The 12,876-nt window shown below is 47.7% G+C and overlaps 1 protein-coding gene across 1 annotated transcript in view; it reads left to right on the top strand.

Annotated features, from left to right (window-relative positions):
* The first annotated feature begins 255 nt into the window (after positions 1–255).
* Positions 256–12,876, top strand: part of LOC102370139 (diacylglycerol O-acyltransferase 2) — an 18,718-nt gene continuing 6,097 nt past the window's right edge. Inside the window, exons 1-6 of the mRNA XM_006020492.3 lie at positions 256–354; positions 2,733–2,861; positions 8,561–8,668; positions 9,581–9,651; positions 10,721–10,925; positions 12,551–12,725. Of these exons, the coding sequence (XP_006020554.1) occupies positions 315–354; positions 2,733–2,861; positions 8,561–8,668; positions 9,581–9,651; positions 10,721–10,925; positions 12,551–12,725 (728 nt within the window). The 5' untranslated portion in view covers positions 256–314. The remainder of the gene's footprint in view (positions 355–2,732; positions 2,862–8,560; positions 8,669–9,580; positions 9,652–10,720; positions 10,926–12,550; positions 12,726–12,876) is intronic.

Here is a 12,876-nt window from a genome sequence, read left to right as displayed (position 1 = left end):
GACAGACTTCGCCAAGCGATATCTGAGGAAAATACACAGCATTGTATATTTGTGTACCTAGGAGGAATAATGCAGGATCTTTTATGGAAACAGCAACATGGGACTTGCTAATTCTTTTTCCTTCCAGATGTTGCTGGGTTTTCTTCAAATAAAAGGAAACATTTGCCCACCTCCCCTCCTGAGCAGACAGTTTATCTTGGGTCAGCTGGTGTAGTTTAAAACAGTTGGACACACAAACAGTTCCAGAGTCTGCTATTTCCAAACCAGCCTTCTACCGTGCGGAGGCAAAATCTGAGAGAGGACCTGTCATCACCATGAAAACACTTATTGCAGCTTACTCCCAAAATCGGAGTGGTAAGAAAATTGCAAAGTGTGCTTGTAATGTTCTAGACTCGTGGTTGATAGAGTCAGTCAAGGCATGTTTGCTGTTGTTGTTGAATATGTTATTAGATATCTCTTTCTATAAAATAGTCTATAATAATTTTATAAAGCTGTGTGTTAGCTGTGAAGGGAGCAGGGATGGGAATGGAGCAGAGTTGCTTGGTAGAAGTGAGTTTACTGAAATCGGTCTGGGAAATTCGTCAGATCTTTTACTGCAAAAGGGCAGGAAAATGGCACATTGTATAATCCAAATCAAAGAAGAGTATCTGCCACCCCTTCAGATAGCCATTGGCTTATGTAGGAGAGCTAAGTAAGCGTGAGTCCAGCCAGAAATAGTTGGCTTTTATAGTTTCATAGTTTCATAGTTTTAGGGTCGGAAGGGACCTAATAGATCTTCTAGCCCGACCCCCTGCCAGGGCGGGAGAACAACCCAAAAAAGAAAAACCCTAAAAACAAAAATGGGACTCAGATGAGTCCAGCCAGGTAAGTATCCAGCCTCTTCTTAAAGACCCCCAGGGTAGGGGCCAGCACCACCTCCCTTGGAAGTTGGTTCCAGCTCCTAGCTGCCCTAACTGTGAAGTAGTTTTTTCGGATGTCCAATCTGTACCTCCTCTCCATCAACTTGTGCCCATTACTCCTTGTTATGCCAGCGGGGGCTAGGGGAAACAGCATCTCCCCCAAACCCTTCTGGTTCCCCCTAGTCAACTAATAAGAAGAGCTGTGGGGTATGTGACTTCTGGGACCTGGTCTGAAGACCTAGGAAGTGTGCTAGGAGTGATGGGCCGAGTAGACTTGGGTAATTGCTCTGGGGAAACAAAAGTAATGTTCTTCTATCCAGTGACTGCTCAAATGTTTAGGTGCCCCATTCGCAGTCTGGATTTTACTCCAGAAAGGCTGAACTTCAAAATTGCCTAGGTCTGACCCAGCCAGATTTGAGTTGCTCTTCCTGACCCTCCAATACGGTCGAGTTCTCTCTGATCCAGCACTCCGCTGAATGCAAGTTCTCTCCATTAGAGCCTGTTAGATAATGGTATTGGGTAGGTATAATTGTAAGGATTTTTCCAGCTGTCTGACATTAAGGGCCTGTTGCAGCTCCCTGTAGCCATTCTGAGTCCCTGTGAGCCAGCAGGCTTTGGTCTCAGTCCTTGGTGGGATGAGCTCTTTGGCCCTGGGACCTGCTCAGCTCAGCCAGAGCTCTTCACACAAACATCCTTTAAAAAGATGGGCAGGGAGCACATGGAGTTTGGAATCTGGCTCCTGTCCCAGAGGGAAGAGGGATCAAAAGGCCCTGGCTGTGTTTGCGGTAACACTGGTGGGAGTTAATCATTCATAAAGGTTACCAGGGAGAGGGGGAGGGAGAAGGAAAACTAGTTAATGCTATTGAACTCCCACTCTCCGGAGTCAAGGCTGAGGGAGCACGGGGCCTGTGGCCTTATCAGTCACTGCAGGACAGGGCGGTTGGCCTGACACATCCAGACTCACCTGTTGTCAGCTCAGACACTGTGCTCGTGAGATGTCTGAGATGTGTGCGTGGTCCTGTCTTGCCATGACTCTTCACTCAGGCTTCCCTCTGGCTCACCCTCCACAGGATAGATACAGCCCTGGTCAGTCTGTGGAGCAGGGAGAGCAGGATCTCACCTCCTCAGGGTTCTGGTCAACTTGGAAACTTTGATGTTTTTATTAAAACCTCTTTCTCTGAGGGGGGCCAGGTCCAGAGGACCCTTCCCCCACAGTTGCATGGGAGGTCCTGCTCCTTAGAGGAGCTTTGAGCAGCCAAGAGAGTTATCTGTGCACTCAACAGCATAGTGTCAGTCAGTCCCTATCGTGTACCTCCTTCTACACCTGCAGGCACAGGGGCCCAGCTGGGCCCTGCTGTCTCTTGCCCTTCCTCTCCCCACCTCCCCCTGCTCTCTCTATAGCTCTCACCCTACTTTCTTCCTTCTGCTTCATGTTCATCTTCCTCACCTGTTACCAGCCCAGGCTACTGGAGGCAACCAGCTAGGGACTGACCCAGCACACAGGCGAGAAGAAAGCCCTGTGCAAGTGTAAGGGGCAGGTGGGTAGGGTCGGTGTGGGGAGCAGGGCGCAGCATGTGCTGGGGCAGTGGCGTCCCATTGCAGAGGGGTGTGACTGTGTGTATATTGAGGAACCTTGATCTGTGAGAGGAATAGCATGCATTTGTGCAGGGGCATGCATGTGCAGTGTGGGACTGTGTGTCATGGGGGGCGGTGCAGGTACAGGGGGTGGTTTCTTGTGGGTGGAGGGGAAGAAGAGCACTAGCAGGTGGGTACAGCATGACCAGCAGGCAGTGATCGATAATGGAAGTGATAAAGGGTGTTTGTGCCTTCCAGGGAGCCATGCCAGCATCCAGGCTGCCCTGCACACTCTGCTCACTGCCCCCTGGCCCTCGCAGCGGGACGTCCGGGCATGCCTCCAGCTTCTCTCTGTCCTGCAGTGGGTGCTCAGCTTCTTGTTCATGGGTAAGTACGCACAGCAGCCTAGAGGAGATGCTCTGTACCATCATGGGGGTCTCCTTCCCTCTCACTGCTAGGAATTCTCTACAGGTTTTTGGAGCAGGGAGGGCAACCCTCCATCACAGCCTGTGGAATGTGGTTCCCCATCTCTCTGAGTGATGACTATAAAAAAGAAATCAGGACATCAAAAAATGCAGCCCCAGGGAACAGAAAGCTCCTTGGAGCAAGAAGGGGAAAAGCAGCCTTCTCAGGGAAGAGCAGGGTCTTGACTGGTTATTGTTGGGGAGATTTTCAGATGAGACCTCAGTGGCACTTTCTGTAAGGTCTGGGTATGTCTGCAGTCTCCCCCTGCCCTCCCGGGTGCAAAGACCCCTGTAGATGTATGTGGGTTATCTATACTGGAATCAAGCCTCTTCAGGAACGGTTGGATACTAGGAGCCTGATTATTTCATTTTGTAGAAGTGCAAAGTGCTCCAACCCCCAGTCAGGGGGTGTGCAGCCAGAATCAGTCCTGGAACTCACAGCTGTGTCTTTGTGCACTCCCTTCCCACTTAGTGCATAGGGTTTTGGGTGGAGCCTTTCTCCCTGCACATTGGTTCAGCGCGGGGGCTGTGAGCACATCCACAGTACAAATAAATCAGCCCCAGTGGAGAAGTTGGCACCTGCTGACCTTCCGCTTGCTGTTAAGGTCAGAGAACATTTAACTTTGCAAAGGGGGTGAGCTCTGTTGCTGACCCTCCCAAGAGCACTCTGACACAGGAGTTATGTCTACACAACATGATTTGGGGTGGGCAGAGCTGCCCAAGATACTTGTGAATGACCTAGTTTGGGTACTGGAAGCAGTATAGCTGTGTCAGCTTCTAGCCCAGGCATACGGCCTTGCTAACATGCCATGCTGCTTCTGGAACCCAAGCTAGTTAGCTGAGAGCTAGTTCAGGTATTTCTACACAGTAGTACAATTGCCTGCACAGGACTTTGAAGGCATTGACACAGAGATGTCCCATTAATTTAACATTTTTCTGCGGAATTCTGATTTGCCCTGGCAGTTGTGAGTGACTTAGTGCTTATTAAAGAGATATTGTAGCCATGATAGTCCAGGAATTATTATAGCGTGTCAAAAAATCAGTATCAGTAGCATTCAATCCTTGGTTCTTACTGTTCTTACTTAAGCTGCCCGGACACTGATACTGACTGTTGGACACACTATAATCTACCTGATTCCTAAATTTCTTCCTATACACAGCAGACCTGATGAAGAATGTCTTGCATTTGAAAGCTCATCTAACTTTATTCCAACCATGCAGTTTTTCCAATCAAAGAGATCACCACCCATGCAAAAAAAAATGCAGTTTGCTTATTAAAGAACAATTGTTTAAAAAGTGAAGAGGTCAATGGTAAATTATTTTAACATTTAAGGGTGCTGAGTTTATAGTAAATAAGTGTTGACTACGAGAGTGCTACATAGAGCTGTAGATTCCTACTGCTTTGGAAACAGGGGCTGTCTTTTTGTCAGGTATTTGTACAGAGCCCAGTACAATTGAGATCCTATGTTTCACTGAGACACCTACAGCAACAGTATATTAATATTGCTTCCTCTTTTTTTAATTAGGGCTTTAGCCAAAATTTGGAGCAACGTGGGTCATTTCCTTCAAATAGTTTGTTCTTTGATGTGATTTTGTTTAGTTTCAAAGAAAGCACATCCTCTTGCCTCCTTAAATGCAGGAGGAATTGAACAACAGGAGATGGTTTCTTTGCTCACAGTTCCAAACTACTTTCTAGTCATCACTTGGCCCAACAACTCTCTCTCAGCATCCCCTGTGGCCCCACCATCAGTATTTCTGTTGCATGTCTTCCTTGCTATCTGCTTTCTCAGCTTCTCTGATTTTTCTTTCTTTCACAAAACAATACCCAGAAAAACACTTCCACTCGCATATACTGCTGCCTTGGGTGGTGATGTCTATCTGTGCTTTAGTCGGAGGCTGCTACTGGTTCAACCCTTTGGCTTCATAATGGAGCTTAATAGGTTTTTACAGCAATCTTAAATGAACCATAGCAGTTATACCTAGCCACATCAACACTCCAGTCTCTTCTTCATTTATCATCTTGACTGGTTCTTTCTGCTAGAATATTTCACATCACCAACCATAAGCAGTTTCACTTCTATCCCAATCTTCTGGGAGGTTTTCTTCACTCGCTCAATAACATGCCAACAGGTCTATCCATGAGACCCTGAATAGATCCTTTTGTGCCAGTGAAATTATGTAGTGAGACACTCCTGTTCTGTTCTGAATGGGCAAATCAACATCCAGCCTCGGTTTCCACAGCTACCATCTTAGTTTCAGGAGTAGCCCTGCTGTAATCCTCTGAAGTACTCCCTCAGAGGTGCTTATGGATAACTTTGGGTTTAATAGTAGGACCCAGTGTATTTGCTATGGCATTGCATTTATGTCAGTACTGTATAGCAGTGATTCTCAATCTTTTTTGGACCAGGACCCATTTGTAAACATTGATAGCCAGTCCTGAACCCAGGGCCCCTCACTCCTGACCCACTGCCCCTCCCCCCAAGCCCTGGTCGAGCAGTGTGTGGGGCAGATGCGGGGAGGGCATGGGGGGGGGCCAAGCAGCCCCTTGCAAGCTGGAATTCTGACAGCCTGCAAGGGAAAAGCCATGTTTCCGATGTTTTTCTCCTTTAAAGGAGAATCCATTTTTAAAGGTTGTTTGCAACCTTTTCATATATTCTTGTGACCCATTTTTGGTTTGTGACCCACAGGTTGAGAAACACTACTGTATAGGACCCTTTCCAAGCTTACCTAGCTTAGGGCTCTTTCTTTCTCCCAGGACTGTAAAACCAGACCAGGTTCCTCCTTTAAAACCTTTTCCCCATATGACCTTACACTGAGCAGCCTTTGCATTTGATCGGAGGCCACTCATTTTATCAGAAGTCATCTTGGCAAAGGCATGAACTATAGTCAGGCTTGGATTGTAGGGTCTCTGCATAGACCAAAGGGTCTAGATGCCTTTGTTCATTTTCAGGAGTTTCACCAAGAGTTTAGGGTAGTATTTGCAACTAGCCTCCCAGCAAGGCTGTCTGGACTGTCCTTGAGCCCAGACCTGTAGGTGAAAGTGAAATTATAGCACTATAGTTTTTACAACTAGCAGGCAAGTTGTGCCTCAGGATTCCTGAATCTAGAGAGCCATTTTAGGGAAGCTAGAGCTGTTGAGACCATTAACTTTGTCCTATATAAAAGTGTTGAAAATTTTCCAGAGCTTTAACACCTGCCAGGGGTGGTGCAATCATTTTGCTCAAGACTTGCTGCAATGAGCCATTCACCTCTCAAGTCCCTTTGGCTCTTATGTTAATGCTGCCCCAAACTATCAAGCTGACATCTGCATCCACTACCACATGGTCAGCTAAAACAGGAGCAGTCATAAGAGTCTTTCAAGCCTGGAAATACTCCATCACAATCTGTTGGTCACTGACATGATTGCTGTTTCTCACCCAACCTGGGCTGTGTGCACAAATGAACTTGCTATAACAACATGGAGCCTTTACACAACCTGCCCAGCTGGGAACGTCTGGAGAGTGGATTTGTGCACCCCTTCCATTTTCTTTTTGTCACTAAAGGTTCCTCCTGTCTTTATCATGAACCCAAAGCTAAGCACATCTTCTTGAAACAATTCACAAATCTCTGTTTAATTTTTCTTGGCAGCAGAAAGCTAATTATAGGCTCTTGAGTGTCAGTTCTTATTCTGAGATTTTGCAGGTATTAGGATACCATCCAGGTATAGCACATCACCCACAATGAGAGGAGCAAGTCAGGCATTAGCCTCTCTTTCGGCCTTTCACATGTGGCTGGTGCACTGCACAAGTCAAAAGCTTTAAATTGACACAGACCTTGTCCTGCTGGGAAAACATTCCTGTCCCTGTCCTTTGGATCCACAACTATGTGCCAATTCCTATTTTTAGATCCAGTGTGGAAAACCAGATTGAACCTGCTGTAGCTTCTAAGTGTGCCAATTTCTATTTGTAGATGCAGTGTGGAAAGCCAGATTGAACCTGCTATAGCTTCCAGCCACAATAGTACTTAAGAATTCTTTATGGTAACCTCATTTAGACCAGATGGGATCTGGCATTGCTGTCTTTTTCTTAAGTAGATATTGGTGAAGCCCAACAGGCTTTCCTGAGAAGTGACTTAGTTCTTTCTGGTATATATTCCCAATGGCTTGTAATGTTTGTTTCCTCTTGGTAAATGGTTGCGTCTCAGCCCTGACCACCTGGCCAGAACACAGCAAATGATGGTTGGCTTTCCCCAGGACCAGTCTTGTCCTGGCCCAGTGCAGAGCAACCTGCTTGGGAGAACAACTTCTGACTCCTAACCAGGAAGTCTCTCAGACTTCTGCTGTGGTTTTATTTAAATACACAGTCCTGTACCAGAACAAGTCAAACTGAAAGTCTTGGAATTCACCTACATTTCCTTCTTGTTTTCTTCTCTACCTGTGTTTATTAGATCTCTGGTTCAGGTATGTTTTTTTTCGGATATCTTAAATGACGGGCACAAGTTACACCCAATGCATTTGAGTAAGTTCTATAAATTATGGAGTATCTGTTATAGACTGCTATATGAGGCACCATGATGCTCAGGGGAGCACAGCTCTGGAATCCATATCTACTGTACCCTGAATATCTTCCCTGCTTTTCCCCTAGCTGCTTCGTGTGCTGGAAATGGGCTGTCACTTGAGTACATTAGTCCACTAGAAGTGCCTTCTTAACCCCATCAGAGAGGCTTGGATTCAGTGTTCTTTCCAATAGGCAAGATGGTCACAAGCAGCAAAGATTTCTAAAGTGGATGCCATCTAGGGCTGGAGCACAGGTTTAGTGGATTGTCTTTGACTCAGGGAAGCTCCCACACTTGTCACATACTTATGCTAGAGAGAGTGGGGCCTCTAATATTCCACCAGTGCAGCTGTAGTATAGTCAAGTGTTGCCAAGACCACCTCAGAACGCTTTAAGTGGACAGTGGTAAAAATGGCTGGGTCCTGTCTGAACCACAGCCCCTTCTCAGTTTACTGCGTGGGGTGATGATTTAGGGACCAAAATTTACATCATATAGCAAGACTGGTGCATGGTGCAGAGCTTCTCTTTCAAGCAGAGTCAGCAGGGAGCTAACAGGCCTGGGCTGGCTGGGTTTCATCACTGACCAACTGGACAGAACATACAGTAGAGAAGGTGTTTTGGCCCAGGTACAAATTACAATTTGGTCACTCCTTAGGAATGAGATGTTTTATGGGAATGGCATTCTGAATAGGCCTAAAGATGGAGGGATTCATTGCGGGCACTCCTCCCATCCCACATTACATCAAGGTATTAGGAGATGGTGCCTAGAGACAGGACCTGTTTGTAGAGCAGTGCTGGAATCCAGAGGCAGAGATGCAGACACTCTGCTACACGGTGAGGCAGAAGACAGGTACACGTGAGGAATTGCTCTCCTGATTTGATTCCCACATCAGAACAATGTTAAGCTGAGGGGTGGGTTTTAATATGTGTAAAGGGGCCACTATACCCATGAAACTCCACTGGTAGTTGCACTGGTGTCAACTGGGGCAGAATCAGCTCTGCTGGTATGTGGTAAGATGTGTTATACACGGTCTCTCACGTATTTCTACTTAATGATATATAAGCTCATCTTTTGCTTGTGTTCCCCCAGGAATCATTTCCCTGCTTCTCCTCATCTATTTGGTTTTCACCAGTTTCTGGCCGATTTCTGCTTTGTACCTAGTCTGGCTAATCTTTGACTGGGACACACCGGAGCGAGGTATGGATAAGCATAGATTCACTTACTGCGCATGTATGTTCATAGCAGATGGGGTGGAAGGCCGCTGTGGCAGGATTCAGAGATGTGGTTTTTAACCCTCTGCTGTCTGTCTTTGTTTCTGGGAGTCTGCTCTGAGTAGGTAGCTTTCCACTATCTTCAGGCTCATATGATAGCTAATCTCACCCAGTTAAAGCTAAGTCCCCTGGAATGAGGGAAACAGGTCCAGAGAGATGCACAGAGTTCAGCTTTTAAGATCACTATCCCAACAGATTGTACCACCTTTTCTTTCCTCTCGCTGTCAGAGATTCTTGGTGATATAACGAACTTAAGTGACTGGCCTTTGTGCCAGTGCAGCGTTGGAATCTAACACACCCTAGGTTTAATTCTATTTTCATCTCTTTGGGAACTGCTGTATACAACCCTAGGATCCTTATAGCAGCAGCAGGACTAATATCTGAACCACTTGCACCAAAAGCACAGGCTCTTGCTACTTAACATGAAGGAGAGTTTCCTTAACCATATAGGTCCTGTGACACAGGTCTGGGCAGTTCTGATGCCATCTAATGGGGAACAAGGCGTGCAAAGATAATGCATGACATCAGCTGGGGCATGAGCCGATAAGTGCTCCAGAGCAGATAAGACCCCTAAGGAGCCAGTGTTCTTATTTTCTTCTTCATTTACATGGTTAAATGATAAAGACTGGGGCAGTGCCAAGCTACAGGAATGCAAGGGGGGGGCGGGCAGTGCAAAGAGTGGCATAGGGGAGAGGAAGGAGGTGGTCCAAAAAGAGCCTGTTGCCAGGAAAACAAAGAACTGACCTGACTTACCTCCAGGGAGGAGGGTCTGTCTTTACAATGTCTGTGGGAACTTGTGGCCTGGGACCCAACCACACACCTCTTGTCTGGTTTGCAGGTGGGAGGAGGTTCGCATGGTTGCGGAAATGGGCTGTCTGGAGGCACTTCCGGGATTATTTCCCTATTCAGGTAAGCAGCAAGCCTGCCCAGGCCATGCTTGTGCCATTCATACAGGGGGTGCTATGGAGACGTGGCCAGAACATTTCTAGTGCACCAGTTTTCTGTCAGAAAAAAAAGTTTTTAATACATTGGTAACAAATGTTTGTTTCAGAAATAATCCCATGTTCCACATCAGGAGGAAATGCCCCTTTCCACAGACACTTTGTTTTGTTTGGTTTTTCTCCTTTTCTTTCATTTTATTCTGTGGCAGATGTGGTGGACCATAAAGGCATGTCAAGGTCTAATAGATGGACTATTCAGAGCATTGTTATATTTTGGTATATATTTCTTTTTAAATGAAAGGGCTGCTGTGGCTATTCTGGTTTTTAAATACATTTTACACTTCCCACAGTATAACAGTTCCATGTTAGAGCAGCTTCTGTGCTGAGAACTGTACTTGTGTAGCTTAACCTGCAGACTCTGGGACAAGTCTGTTAGGCATCTCTGCTGGGCTCTTGCTGAATGGTCCCTGTATGGCTTTTTCCATGCAAGTCTAGCAGACCAGCTGCTGGCAGATTAATGACTTCCTGTACATCAGCCTGTCCCCAGCATCCCTCATGAGTCATTTATCACGTGTGTTATTCTCCAGCTGCCAGGCCAGCCCCTGCAGAGAGCACCCAGGGAACCTAATAGAAATATGATACAAAAACAGGTGGTTGGAAAGGGCCCCAAACACATGTTTCTTTCAGTGTCACTCTGATCATCACAGAATCATTAGGCTGCCATCAGGCTGGAGCTAGCTGTCAAATCTCACAATCTTCAGCGGCTGCTCCGTACATGTGCTGATTTTGGTTGTATGCAATGAGGGAGGTAAAGAAACTGGGGAAATCCCTGAGCTGAGCTGCTCAATGATTCTAATTTGTACATCTGTACAGGTGTGTGCGCATCTGCACCAAGGTGGGGGAACTGCCACCCAGGTAGTGCCCATCTGCCCTCACCTGTTGAGACGGTCTCCTCAAGGCCTATGACTTAACCAGCATTGAAAGCAAGGGCACCTGACATCCTCACTCCTCACTGATTGTATGTCTTCTTTCTCCAGCTGGTGAAAACTCATGATCTCCATCCCAGCCAGAATTACATTATTGGTTCGCACCCTCATGGGATCCTCTGTGTTGGGGCCTTCTGCAACTTTATTACTGGGTCCACTGGCTTCTTTGAGAAGTACCCTGGTATCAGGCCCTTCCTGGCCACACTGGGTGGCAACTTCCGGATGCCTTTCTTCAGGGAATATCTGATGAGTGGGGGTGAGTGTGCTCACAAAGCATCCCTTGCACATATCCACAGGTAGCACCTAAGGGGGTTTGTACATGATACAGGGGTTTAACGCTCCCTAAATTTGAAGTGGTGTTTTTTAAAAATACTGCTTCAATTTAGGGTGAAGTAAACCCCCGTGTTGTGTGCACCCATGTCAGAGCCCAGTCCTTACCTGCCTCTCCAGCAGCGGGGAAGGGAGAACGAGCTGCTGAGGGGGGGAGGGGCTGGTGCTTCCTTTCACTGCAGTGATGGTCTGCCCCCAGGCAGCACCTGCCTGCAGGCACCCAGCTCAGGCAGTCCTGGGGAGTACCGCAGCCACAGAGGGAAGCACTGAGCCCCCACACAGCTCAGGCAGGCAGGCAGGCTCGCTCTGGCGGGAGGGTGGGAGGAGGGGGAGGAGATCAGTCTCGTTGCTTTTTATTTTTTTCCCCTTCTATGGAGCCTGCCTTCCTGGGCTGCTGCTGGGCTGCCTGCAGGGGCTGCCTGCACAGACCCTGAGCTGCACAGGGCCTGGTACTTCCTTCCATGGCTGTAGAGTTTAGAAACTAAAACTCCTTACCTCAGAGGTGTTTTACTTTGCAGCGCCCCAAATTCATTTGCTGTGTCCTAAAGTCATTTAAGGCATATCACACTGCCAAAAGTGCTGAAATTAACATGCAATACACTGCCGAATGTGCAAACAGCAATGCCATTAAAGCGGTGCAAACGGCATTTAACCCATTTTAAACCTGCTTTAAAGTGGCATCTACAAACACCCTAAGGCAGGGGTGGGCAAAATGCAGCCCGGGGACCAGATGCAGCCTGCCAGCTCATTCTATCTGGCCCGCGAGGCCCCTAAAAGTTTAGAAAATTAATATTTATCTGCTTTTGGTTGCCTGTCATGCAGCCCTCGATGGCTTGCCAAAACTCAATAAGCGGCCCTCCACCCGAAATAATTGCCCGCCCCTGCCCTAAGGTGTTACAGGTGCAGCTAATGCAAGAGACCCAAGATGTTCACAATGTCCATCTCTTTTCTCCTGGGAGAGGGGCGTGTGTAGTCTCCATCCAGTGGCAGCACCTGCCTTGCCCTGCCTTGCAGCTGCTGCTTCTGGATGCCTCCTGACTAACATGGGGTCTCTGGAGCCATGAGCCAGGGAGTGGACACCATCCTGGCCTCCACTCACTTGATCCTTTAGCTTATTGTACCCTCCTCCTTCTGGAGCAAGGGATTCCAGGGCTCCTGTCTGGACACAAGATGTCACCCTCACTCCACCCACTTCTGTGCAGGGAGAAGTCTGCTTACAGCCTGTGGCTGTGGTTAGAGTTCAGCTCAACTCATTGCTTTGGGGAATGGAAGAAAATAGGCCCCCTTCCTGCCCCTCCCTTCATGTCCTATGGCTTTCTGAAAAGTGGGGATTCACCTGTCATGCACCTGCACCCACCTGCGGGGACTTATCCCAAACCCAGAAGGCAAATAGGCTTTCAGGATACCCCAGAAGTTCATTCAGAAATCCTGACAAAGGATTCTTTCTCTTAGTTGTGAGGGGAGTGAGCAGGTTCCCAGCTGGCTAGCAGGCAATTCAGTTTCCATTGCAGACAGTTTTTCCCCTGGTCCCTTCATTTCTTTGCTGGTTAGGCCTGTGCCCTGTGACACGCCAGGCCATAGGGTACCTGCTGTCCCGGAATGGTACTGGCAACGCTGTAGCCATTGTGATTGGTGGTGCGGCTGAGTCGCTGTCCTGCCGGCCGGGAGTCACCACATTAATCCTTAAGAACCGCAAGGGCTTTGTCCGGATGGCACTGCAGCATGGGTGAGTGTCATTTCATGTATTGTCCTTACAAGTGCCCCACTCTTCTGGTAGCTGGACTAAGGCAATCCATCCCAGGGGCCACCAAGCCAGCTACTGTATGAGGACTGGGTCTGGGACCCCTCCTTTGTTTGGGATGTCCACAAGCAGCCTA

The sequence above is a fragment of the Alligator sinensis genome, unplaced genomic scaffold, assembly GCF_000455745.1.
Source record: "Alligator sinensis unplaced genomic scaffold, ASM45574v1 scaffold809_1, whole genome shotgun sequence".
Classification (NCBI taxonomy): Eukaryota; Metazoa; Chordata; order Crocodylia; family Alligatoridae; genus Alligator; species Alligator sinensis.
Note: the sequence above shows the minus strand (reverse complement) of the source record. Positions and strands in the feature narration are given on the sequence as shown.